At 40.1% G+C, this 12,965-nt stretch overlaps 1 protein-coding gene across 1 annotated transcript; it reads right to left on the bottom strand.

Annotated features, from left to right (window-relative positions):
- Positions 1 to 1,059: 1,059 nt before the first annotated feature.
- Positions 1,060 to 3,054, bottom strand: HTR1A (5-hydroxytryptamine (serotonin) receptor 1A, G protein-coupled). Its single transcript, XM_012664543.1, has 2 exons — positions 2,847 to 3,054; positions 1,060 to 2,799 (listed from the first exon to the last, which is right to left on the bottom strand). Exon 2 carries the CDS (start codon positions 2,517 to 2,519, stop codon positions 1,248 to 1,250), a length of 1,272 nt encoding a protein of 423 aa, XP_012519997.1. The 5' UTR covers positions 2,520 to 2,799; positions 2,847 to 3,054; the 3' UTR covers positions 1,060 to 1,247.
- Positions 3,055 to 12,965: the final 9,911 nt, after the last annotated feature.

The raw sequence follows: 12,965 nt of genomic DNA, 5'->3' as shown, positions 1-12,965 counted from the left end.
AAAAAGTCTGCATCCTATGGATAAAATTGCTCTTTCAGGGTCCATGCGGAGAGCCAGCTGGAGCCCAGGCCCGCGCGCCCTGGGAGCCTTTCCTCTTCGCTGCCCCTTAAAGCCTTCCTGGTGTCTCTGGTCGCAGTTCCCCAGGACCTTGCGCCGCCGGCTTTGGCAAACTGTAACTCGTCTAGCCGCGCTTTAGCGAGTCCCAGAGCGCAGGCAGAGGAACCCGCACGCGGTCAATCTGCGCGGGCGCTCAGAACGCACCGCACCTCCGGGGCACTGAGGCTGGAGGCTCGCTCTGGTCCCGGGACTCTCTGCGTCGCCAGCGCACACACGGCGTCCCGCGGGCGCCTCCCGCAGTAGGTAAGTGGCGATTCCTGGAAGAGCCAACTCCCCAGCAACCTACACAAAGGGAAGTCCGCTGTCCCCACTGTGTAATTGTCAGTTTCTTTGGTGAGTGCTGACACCAAGGCAAGCACAGACAAATGGTCCGCACACCCTCCTCGCTCTCCCCCACTGTCCCGGCTTGTACTTACAAGTCCACTCTAAGAGACACCTTCTAGACACTTGTTTTGAGTCCAAGAGAACAAAGCAAGCAGGGGTTGTACACGAGAGAATTATTCTTAGAGTCTATGCAGGGAGGCAGAGATTCCGGGGCGCCAATGGCACAGGAAAAGCACTCTCCCGCCTCTCCCCGAGCCAGCAGGCTAGTGCATCGGGACGGGCGAGAGCAGAGAGGGAAACAGGGAAAGGAAAGAACGGGTAAAACCAGAGAAAAGTGAACATTTCTAGGGCAAGAGGGCGGGAGACATGGAGCAAATCCTAAATCTTAAGTTCAAGTTCTAGAAGTACGGCCGTCAGGGGGAAGCCCTTAGTGGGCGCGGCGGCTGTGTGCACAGGTTATTTTTCTGTTCGGATTTTCTGCCTTGAACGCCTGAGGCTTAAATTTTCCATTGCTGAGATCAAAACTAATGCTGAAGCAAGAAGTCTGAGCCAATGTCATTTTTCACAGACCGTGGGGGTTTCCGGGTCCTCCCGCCGCGCCGCAGGGGCCTCTTTGCGCCGAGCGCCATCCGCTGGCACAGAGGGTGGGGTGGGGAGGAGGTCTGGAAGCCGCGGGCGGAACAGCTGAGAAAGTCGGAGGAAAAGTAGCAAGTTATCCTAGGTGTTGATTCCAGAGGGCTGAGGGAGGCAGAGTGAATGGGGCGGGCGGGTCCTGTAGCCTCCACCTGCAGGCTATTCCTCCATCATCATCGGCGGCAGAACTTACACTTAATAATCTTCTTAAATGCGTTTTGAAAGTCCTTGTTGAAGTAGGCGTAAATGACAGGGTTGAGCAGAGAGTTGGAGTAGCCCAGCCAGTTGATAATGGCGCCCAACGGGGTGGGCATGTGGCAGCTGCTCTCGCAGAAAGGCAAGACCAGGGCCACGATGAAGAAGGGCAGCCAGCAGAGGATGAAGGTACCCATGATGATGCCCAGCGTCTTCACTGTCTTCCTCTCGCGGGCCAAGGCCATCTTGCGCTTCGCCTCAGCGTTGCGCTCATTTTTCCTCTCGAAGGAGGAGGGGGCGCAGGGGGCAGCACCAGCCTCGCTGGGCAATGGCAGGTGCTCTTTGGAGTTGCCCACCCGGTGCACTTCGATCACCTCCAGGGCGGCGCCATCGTCGCCCTGCCTTACCGCGCCGTTGGCGCACGGAACCCCCACCGCCCTGTTCTCCACGCCCCGCCTCCAGTCCCTGGTCCCCGGCTCTCCATTCACGCTCTTCTTGGGCTGCTGAGCCGGCGATGCTCCAAGGCGGGTGTCGGCTCCTCCGGTCTTCACCTTTTTGACTGTCTTTCGGATGCGGAAGCGCGCAGCTCGGAATATGCGCCCGTAGAGAACCAGCATGAGTAGCAGAGGGATGTAGAAAGCGCCGAAAGTGGAGTAGATAGTGTAGCCGTGGTCCTTGCTAATAGTGCAGGCGTCGGGGTCCGAGCGGTCTTCCGGGGTGCGCCAGCCCAGCATGGGCGGGATGGAGATGAGAAAGCCAATGAGCCAAGTGAGCGAGATGAGCGCAGCGGCGCGCCGGGGCGTCCTCTTGTTCACGTAGTCGATGGGGTCCGTGATGGCCCAGTACCTGTCCAGCGCTATGGCGCACAGGTGCAAGATGGACGAGGTGCAACACAGCACGTCGAGGGCGATAAACAGGTCGCAGGTGACCTGGCCCAGAGTCCACTTGTTGAGCACCTGGTACAGCGCGGCCATGGGCAGCACCAGCACCGACACCATGAGGTCGGTGACCGCCAATGAGCCAATGAGATAGTTGGCAACGTTCTGCAGGGAGCGCTCCAGGGCGATGGCGGCCACCACGCACGCATTGCCAAGCACCGCACAGAAGATGAGCGTCCCCAGCAGCAGAGAGGTGATTACTTGATAGCTGAAGGTCACGTCGGAGATGCCAGTGGCATTGCGGCCTGTCCCAAGGGGACCTTGGGACGAAGTGGTGGTGTTGTTGCCCTGGCCAGGGCTGAGCACATCCATGCCTGCGCGCCCGGCGAGGGTAGGGGAGGGAAGAAAAGGCTGCCCGAGGATCCCCCTCGCCCCTCCCTTTGGGGTCTTCCGCCCCTTCTCCTGGGAAGTTTCAGGGGGAGGGATGCAGGGACTCAAGCAGGAAGTTCTTACTTCTCTGGCGAAGGTATCTCCGAGGAGCAGATTTTAGGAGCTTCCTGGGCTCGCGCAGTCCAGCGCGCTCGGAGGCACCAGCTGGGAAACTGGAGTTGGCCTGAAAGCAGCTCGGGGATCTCTGGGCGGTGGAGAGGTGGCTGGAATGTCTGTCTCTCTCTGGGATCTCCGGGCGGCCGAGGGGAGGCTGGAACGTCTGTCTCTCACTGTCCATTTTACTTAGCCGCTGCCCAGCTGTCTGCCGGAGCTGGAGTCTCCCCACTAGCAAACAGTCTCCAATCCCAGAAATATCTGGAATAGAGAAACCCCATGCTCCACGGTCACTCTGTGACCCCCTTCTCCCTGTTTCCTTCCCTCCCTCTCTCTTCCCCTCTCCTCCTGTCTCTTCTCTTTCTCTACAGTCTTCTCCTTCCCCCTTCTCCCTACTAGCCTTCCGTTTCAGTCTCCCTCTTCCTCCTCACTCCCCTTTCTTTATCCCTCTGTGGGTCGCTTAGACAGCCAGGCTGCCTCTCTCCCACTCTAACTCTCCCCTCCTAACACTTCCCCAGCCCTGAGTGCCTCTTTTCTCCGGGTCCCCGCCCTCCTCTCCCTCTAGCTCAGCGTCTTTGCGTTTAAGTCCCTTTTGTCAACAGACGCTCAGAACTCGCTTACACACACCCGATCCGCGCTGGTCAGACCAGCGTTTTAACAAATAAACTCCGCCTCCCACCCAGCCAAACCGAGGGTGGGGAGAACGTTTTCTAACTACCCAATGCCTCTTGTACCTATCAAATTCTTAAACAGAGCATCACAGAGTGGGGATAGGAAATGAGAAAAGGAGGCACACGGAGCCTGAATGGGAAGCTGGACAGTCCCGGATCACTCTGTAAATTATTGTTAATTGATGGAAGAAGACGGAGTGTGTCTTAGTTTGTTTTGTTTTGTTTTGTTTTGCTCTTAAACCATCCAGTTCATTATCTAACAGTCCAGCCTGACTCCCTTGGATAGGATGTTGACTGTGACTTTTTTGTTAACGTTGGGGAATTGGGGAAGAAAGGAATTTTAAAGGACGTGTCAAAGAAAAAGGACAAGGACGGGTAAACAGCTGCATCTTAAAGAGAAGAACAAAACTCAATTGGGTATGTATTCTACACACACACACACACACACACACACACACTCTTTTCCGTCACCACTGTCCTTTTAATTTCAGGGAACACTACCACCTCCCATAGCTTCGTGGCTAGTGAATTCAGAGAAGGAAATAATTTTGCCTACGTGTTGCAAATGAGGTCTGGTCTTTTGCATTTCTTGCCAGAGCCTGCAAACCTCTAGGGAGAACGTGGAATCCCTGGTCGCTAGCCGCTGAGCTGCTCTTAATCTCCGAAACTGGCTTCAGCACCTAGGACAGCTCAAAGCAATAAGGGCTTATGTCGCCACCTCCCGGCAAATGCTTTAGAGCGCCTCTAGAAACCCCTGTCTTGCAGAAATTAAGCAGGTATTGAGGAAATTCTACGAATCTCAAGAGTTATTAAAAGACAAATAGCATTAAGTTTTGTCTTTTTTTCTATTTTCTTTAAAAATGCCGTTTAGTGCCCTCTTTTTCTCTGTATATCAAGCCTGTTCTATGTTCTAGCTCCCTATGAAAGCCTGCATTATCTGTCATTCCCATGTTCTGAGAATGTCATTGTAATAAACCTAGGCAAACACCTTCATCTGTGTTGCTTTTGTGCTGTCATAACCCGCACTTAGGAACTCACACATTTACACACATTTACCTTTTATTGGAGGAAAAAAACAGTATTGCATTTTTCAAATGAGATGACAGAACAATGGAAAATAGACTTTCATGGTTTTGTTCTAAGCTGTTTCCTTTACCGAGAAAACCAAATTTAATCCCATTTGAACGTAGGTAAAGAATGAGACTCCTAATCAACTAGAATAAACATATAGCACAACAAGTTCACTTATACATCCTGATTACGTGCCTGAAGTGAAGAAAAGGTGCAGAATGCAATCCCAAAAGCAGTTGACTTCTAGATAACATGCACAGATTCACTACAGATTGCAATAGTCTTAATATTGTGTTCAAATTTTAGCTCTGAATTTCATAGCTTTGAATTCTCCAAGACCAAACAAAAGAGCAATCACCAAAGCATCAAAGAAAATCCAGTCAGGCCAGTGTATACAGTACAGGGCAGAGTGTTTGGAGATGGATTGTTTTACAATTCAGTGCTGGGCACAGTTCCCACTCAATCATTTCAGCATGCCACAACAATGAGCCTGCCATTTATGATGATTCATGGCATTGAAAAGAAAGAGATGAGTGTGCATGGCAATACTGGCTACAGACTCTGAAGATGTCCTTTTAAAATTTGTGAAGGTTTCTATTTGTACTTCTAAAATCTCCTCATAAATACAGAAGTAAATAGCTCTGTTAAAATACAGTTAGAGGCCCAAAAATTATAATCGGAAAATATTTATAGTCTGAATTTTTCCCAAAATAAAACTTTGAAAATATAGTTGAGAATATAAACAAAAAGGAAAAGCAAACAAATTTAAATTTTAAAAAGGAAATATATGCATATCAAGAACATACTTGATTAAGAATTGTGTCAAACTTAGCATGCAAATATGTAAATCACAAATAAACCAGTAAATATGTCAGTCAGAACTCATGCTTTCATCTGTTGGACCCCAAATGGTTTAATAACTGAAAAATTTATTTATTTTCAAGAAATCTAAAATGCTGTAAATCTGGAGTTAATATTTGTGAGGTCTGGCATTTGTTATTCTGCTTTAAATATGCTACAATGTAGCATTTTTATATAAGTTTGAAAATCCCCAGAGTTCATGTTTTTCCTCAGAAGTAATGCACATAATATATAATACATTTCATTTCTTAACTGAAAGCAAGTTTTTTAAGAATTCTTATGAATACTAGGAAGAAAATAGAAGTATAAAAGGATATGCAGCACTGACTATGGTTCCAAAATCTGCAAGTGACTAACAGATAATTATGTATAACTTTTTTAAACTAATAATATTGTGATATATAATAAAAGCAGAATGATGTTGCATTTCTTCATGTTCACACTTTGCCAATTCTTCAATGTTTAACTCTTAAAGATACAGAATCCCAGATATAGCTAAGGAAAACAGTGAAAACCAAAGCTCCTGTATAAAGAGTTAAGCTCTTATTCTTCAAGGCCTCTAAAGTTAACCTAAAGAAAAGCTATCTTTAGAGCGGATATTATTGATGATATCATTTGAAAAAAATGTTCAGTCATTGTGCTTCAATTTTTTGTCTGAATTTACTAGATGCAAGCATGAACTTGTCAGGTTATGAATTTGGGGTATGATACATCATCCATCATGTGAAAGTTCTCTAAAATAGTTTATGAGATAAACATTTTTTAACATTTTTACAGGAAATTTGATACACGCCCAGCATTTCAATGTAGTTCTTTGACCAGGGACACAAGATAAAAAGATGTTAAGCTGAAGTTTTGCCGTGAACTTTGAATGGTCTATCTTTACTGAAAGCTAATGGTTGGGGATTTTCAGTAATTGATGTGTTTATCCATTATCCCCAAATTATGGCTGATTTCTCTATTAATGAGGAAAGAACCTCTATAGTAAAGAGTTGAAGTTTTACCCATGAGATTATGAAAGTTATTTCCAAAAGCTATTTTTAAAAGTATTTACTTTTTTTTTCAAGTAATTGAAACTAGGATAGATTATTTTGTTAAGCTAAAAATATTATTCTAAATTTAATTCTTCCTAATCCTCAAATACTTAAGTAGTAGGGCAATTATGGTTTTTCCAGAACTGTGAATTTTGATTGGAATTGACTTGGAAAAAAGCTTAAAGAGAAATTTTTGCTTAGGTTTTGGAGAAATGTAGTCTTCTGATTATCAGTGAGAATTTACAAGAAATGCAACCAAAACTGAAGAGAATAAATTCTTCTTTAAAATTGAGCACACATTTTTTTGTTCTAATCCTCACTATCCACCTTTCTCTGATGATATCCTTCCTTCGCTGTTTTTTCTCCCTGTCAGGCACTTGCAGGATCAGAATTGTACTGGATTTTCAATGGCAAAATATAAACAGTAGAAGCCTCAGTCTTTGCTTTTGAGAACTTTAAGATTGGCTTGGTTTATTTAGCACACATCCTAAAAACACAGCACGTAGATAGTGGAAAAAAGTAACAAATATTCACTATGTGTGTGACTTGGACAAATTAATTAACCCTCTTGTTTCCTCAATAATAAAATGGATGTAACAATAGGCTTGTAAAGATTAAATACACATTTGCTGGCCCATAATAAACACACAATAAAGGTTAAACAATAACGGTAGTAATACTGATGCAAAGTAATAATATTAATTCTATTTCTACTGCTAATTGCTCAGAAGTGCAAAAAAAGAGAATTGGCTCTTAGCAAAAGAGCAAAGGCTTGAAAAAAATAAGATTTTTTTAGGCGAGAGTTTATTATGAAAGTAATTTGCATGTGGTTATTATTACATTCTCCCTAATCTTTAAAGTTTTTGTTAAGCTTCCAATTCTCTAGGAAATTCTGGGTAAAAGACAAGTGAAAATAAGATGTGATCTCTGTATTCTGGAACTTCTTGACTTAAACCAGAAGTTATTGTGAAGGAGAAAAAGAACATGCCAACAAAGGTTCAATAATTGGTATAGCAAGGAATCTGCCCTTTCCCTGGGAGTGCATCCATGTGTTCAAAAACATAAAATATGTAATTGGAATTCATAGGCCCCAATAAAATGTTTAAAAATATAGTAAAAACCAAAAGACATTATTTTGGCTATGAGAAATTATCAGAGTTATAGTAATAAATGTTAATAAATGTACTTTGCAGAAATCAATAAATCAAAAAGATACCTACACTCGTATATATATCATAGCACTATTCACACGAGCAAAGATATAGAATCAACCTAAATATCCATTAACAGATGAAGGGATAAAGAAAATGTGGTATATATACAAAATGGCATACTATTCAGACATTTAAAAATAAATGAAATCTTGTCTTTTACAGCAACATGGATGGAACTAGAGGCCATTATCTTAAGCAGCGGTCCTCAACCTTTTTGGCACCAGGGACCAGTTCCGTGGAAGACAATTTTTCCATGGACCAGGGTTGGCGGGGGATAGTTTCGGGATGATTCAAGGCCGTTACATTTATTGTGCAGTCAAACCTCTCTGCTAATGATAATCTGTATTTGCAGCCATCCCCAGCCCCAGCACTAGCATCACTGCCTCAGCTCCACCTCAGATCATCAGGCATTACATTCTCTTAAGGAGCGGCAACCTAGATCCCTGCGCCTGTGCAGTTCACAATAGGGGTCCAGCTCCTGTGGGGATCTAATGCCATGGTAGATGGGACAGGAGGCGGAGCTTATGCAGTGGTGTAATTGATGGGGAGTGGCTGTAAATACAGATGAAGCTTCACTCCCTAGCCTGCAGCTCAACTCCTGCTGTGCGGCCCAGTTCCTAATAGGCCACAGACTGGTACCCGCTAGCCCGGGGTTGGCGCCGCAGATCTTAAGTGAAACAAGTCAGGCACACAAGGTCAAATATCACATATTCTCACTTGTAAGCGGGTGCTAAAAAATGTGTTCACATGGATGTAGAGAGTGGAATGATAAACAATAGAGACTCAGAAGGGTGAGGGGGTGGGGTGGAGGTGAATAATGAGAAATTAGTTAATAGGTACGATGTACGTTACTCAGGTGATGGATACCCTAAAAGCTCTGACTTAACCACAGTGCAATTTATGCCTGTAACAAAATTGCGCACGTACCCCTTATTTGTAGAAACAACAAAAAATTACATTAAAATAAAAATAAATGTATTTTTTTTAGAGCTTAATTCCTCTCCAATGCTATCTTTCTCTAAATGTTTTCACTGCTTATCTTTGAAAGAGTAAGAGCATAGTTGAGATGAGAAAAAGTTTGGAATGTTAGCTTAGTATTTCTTATTAATCTAAGGATAGTTGGAAATTAATTTTCTGTCTAATAATTATTTGAAACATAACACAGTTGCGATATTTAATCTTCCTTTAGAACTTTTTATTTATATAAACACAACAAATGTGATTATAAAATACCAGACTAAAACTGTGCCATTTGGTCTACTGAAACAGTAATATGTTAGTTGAATATAGTGGCTCAGGGCCACAGTTCTGGATTAAAATGATTATGCTGCCACTTACTAGCCTTGAACGTTTTCCTTAGTTTTTTATTTCATTCTATATTATAAAGGATTTACTAAAAATACAAAGAATAATATAATAAATACCTATGTGTTTAATTAAGGAAAGTTTAAGGAAAGACTAGTATTAATTTCATTGACACTCCTGTCTACTCTTGAATTTAGTGTTTATCATTCACATAAATTACTTTATACTTTCAGACCATATGTATATGTCACTAAGCAATATAGAAATGGTATTATTCTGTATCCATTCTTCTGCAACTTTTTTTGTTCAACATTATCTTTTTGAATTCATTCATGCTGATACAATCACCTCTAGGTTCATTTATTTTCAGTGTTGAGTTTAAGTTTGGTGAACATGCCACAGATTATTTATCCATTCTCTGGTTAGTAGATATTTAAATAGCTTCCAAAATTTTGCTCCTATAAATAGGCATTCTTATGTATATCTTTTTGTATCCATGTAATGTAAACTAGATTAGTGCTTTTCAAACAAATCACATGGAGATCTCCTTTGAAATGCAAATGTTTACACAATAGGTCTGAGATAAGGCCCTAGACCCTGCATTTCTATTAAGCTTCCAGATGACACTGATATTACTGATTCATAAACTATGTTAGGGGAGCAAGTATCTAAACATCCAAATGGACTATCCCTAAAGTATGCCCAGATTCAACTTTACTACATATAACCTAATTATTCTCCAAATTGGATGCATAAAATTTCATAACCACTGCGTGGTTTGAATTGTGTCTCCTAAAAGGATAAAGGATTCACAGTGCCTGGGAATATGACCTTATGTGGAAAGGAAAGGAGGTCTTTGCAGATATAATCAAGTTAAAATGCTCATACTGGATTAGCATGGGTCCTAATCCAATAACTTCTGTCCTTGTAAAATGAGGGAAATTTGAACACTGGCAGAGAAAAAAAATACCATATGAAAACACAGACACACAGGGAAAAATGCCATGTGAAAACAGAAACAAAGTTTGGAGTTACACAACCACAAGCCAAGGAATGCCAGGAACTATTGGCAACCACCAGAAGCTAGGACAGGTGCATGGGATGGATTCTCCCTTAGAACCACTGGAGTTTGTGTTGTACCAACACTTTCATTTTAGACTTAGAGTTTCCAGAACTGTGAAACAATACATTTCTGTTGATTTAAGCCACGCTGTTTGTGGTACTTTGGTATGGCAGCCCTAGGAAACTGATACAACCACTAAAAAAGTATGTACATTCCCACTGCTTCCTCAAGGTTAAGTGTTTGTTCATGTTTCTTCACTGTCAATTATCTGATCATATCTTTTGCTTATTTTTAAATTAGGTCCTTGATCGTTTTTTTTTAACTAAGGCATTTAGAAGTCCATTATCTGTTACGGATATCAACAATTTCTCCTTGTAGTTCTGTCTGTATTTGCTTAATATACTTTGAGGACATAATAGATACATACAATGTTAGAATTAGTCTATATCCCTGCTGACTTCAATAGTTACCCTCTTTATCCCTAATAATGCTCATGGCCTTAAAGTCTATTTTGTCTATACTAGTTCTTTTTGTAATTATTTGTGTAGTATATCTTTTTCTATATTTTAAATTTCATGTTTTCTGTATCTTCAAATTATAGGTGAGTCTCTTGTAAAAATATAGTTACATTCTTGTCAAATCTGAAATCCTAGTCTTTTAACTGGTGAGTTTTATCTTAATTTTATTATGACTATTCCTATATTGGAAAGTTATTTTAACTATGTTATTTTATGTTAAGAAACATGAACATACTATTTGATGCTTCTCTTATAGCTAGTCGTGGCTTCTATTCTACCAGCTGAGTTTCAAAATTAATTTTCTTCCACTTTTGCATTAGAAATTCTACATTCTATTTATGGATTCCCTTAAAATTTTAATGTACATAAACAACTTGAAGTATAAAGACTGTTCGTGCTTTTCACTACCTTTCAAATCACACAAGTACCTTTAAATATTTTACCTCAGATCACCCCCATCTTACAAAGTATTGTGAAATAATTAATTTTATCTTGATTTTGATTCTTAATCCTTTAATTAAACATGATTATTTTTATACAGTCAATATTAGCTTATATTTTCCTATGTGTTTACAATTTATTTGACCATGATTGCTTCTTGTTTCTCAGATATTTCATCTGGAATAATTTTCCTTCTCTGTCTTAAGAATATCCTTTGGAATTCCTTTCATATGGATTTATTAGGAATAACTCTTCTAGTTTTTTATTGACTAAATTTTTTTATTTCACCCTCAGTTAACTAAGTAAAAAATCTTAGGTTGACAGCTATATGCTTCTCAGAACTGGAAGATATTTGAATACCTTTTGCCTTGCATTGTTGCTATTGATGAGAAATCAATTGTCAGTTTGTCTTAATCTCTCTGTCATATTTTCCATTTTTCATCCTGTGCTGCATTTTGGGTTAATTTCTTCCTATCTATCTTCCAATATATTAATTCTCTTTTAAACTATGTCTAACCTGCCATTTAACCAATTCTTTAGATTTTCAATTTCAACTACATATTTTATTTTAGAAGTTCTGTTTTATTTTTTCAAATGTACCTAATTATTTTAATAGACCTTTGTTTCTTGCTTAAGTTTATGATTCCATTATTTCTATTAATATCTTAAGCATGCTTATTTTATATTCTGTTTCTGATTATTCCAATATCTGTGTCTCTCAGTGTCTAATTCTCTGGTGATTGTTTCTGCTGAGTCTCACTCATTGTAGCTTAGTTTCTATTGTGTTAGGTGATTTTATATCATGAGCTCATATTTGGCCAATCTCTATTTATGGGAATCCTGAGGATCCTAGTTTAATGGAACATTCTTCCAGGAAGATTTGTTTTTCCTTTGATTACATACAACAGTATGCTACTCACCTGTGTGAGGGTGTTCTCTATGATTAAATATTATCAGAGGAGTCTTTATCCCTGTGTAGGATTCAAGCCAGAGAGACCCATTGTGTTTCTGTCCTGCTCTTTCACTGAAGCTCTTTGAGGGCTCTAGTTTTATGTAGCTGTGTCCATTCCAACCCTCATTTTTTATATGATCAAGTATTTGCTTTGGCTCATTGAAGAGACATTGTAATTTTAGGATTTAGGCACCTTTGATCTGCAAAGTTATCCATAGTTTCAATGCTGGCTTATTACTCTTGTTTTTGTTCCCATCATTTTGAGGGCACTAAAGATTTTCTTTAATTTCTCAGGAGTTCGGCTATGCCTGTTAGTTGTTATTTATTTCTCATTCCTTGGTATTTTTAGTGAGAAAATTAGTGTACAGAGTCTTCAATATTTACCAGAAGCAAAAGATGAAAAAAAAAGTCTACCATAGTAAGTTGCATCAGGATTACATAAGAAAAGGCAACTAAAGAACCCAGCAGAGTTCCTCACATTATGTATACAGTAAATGTTAGTAAAATAAAAATCTTAATTAGCTTTGCAAAATATTTTATGTATTGGGCTTTCTTCATCTTTTCCATTTAGATGAAATATATTTGTTCTCCAAAAAGAAAATAAATGTCCATTCTTCTGTATAAATAGTAATTATAATTTTATATGCTTCATATTTTACAAAACAGTTATATATATACACCAACTTATTAGTATAAAATAAAAATATGGAAATTATAATAAATCATATTAGTTTATAACTGAGTTTATAATCAATGACTTAAAAATTCTGAAGAAAAGACCTCTTTAAAATTAGTCAAAAATTACTGTTACTGTTTTATTTCTTGGAAATTATCCAAGAATTAACATTTTGAAAAACTGCTTAGAGCTCATCATTAGCAGCCATTATCCATCTTTAAGGTGGATGATATTCATTTTCTAAAATTATTTTATTCTTAATTTTCAAAGCCACCTTGAAAACTAAAAATAAATAAATAGCATCTTTACACATGATCCACGCTTTTCAATAATTTTTATTGTGAATGGGAAGTCATTATTTTAGGCCCATCACTTAATGGGAAACAAAACAAAAGCAAATAAAAGAATGATTTTTCCAAAGACATAAATGTTCATTCTGTCACAAAGAAAGGGAGTTGAGTGTGCCAGA

The sequence above is a fragment of the Propithecus coquereli genome, unplaced genomic scaffold (genome assembly GCF_000956105.1).
Source record: "Propithecus coquereli isolate 6110/MARCELLA unplaced genomic scaffold, Pcoq_1.0 Scaffold9, whole genome shotgun sequence".
Classification (NCBI taxonomy): Eukaryota; Metazoa; Chordata; class Mammalia; order Primates; family Indriidae; genus Propithecus; species Propithecus coquereli.
This window is presented reverse-complemented; position numbering and strand designations above follow the sequence as displayed.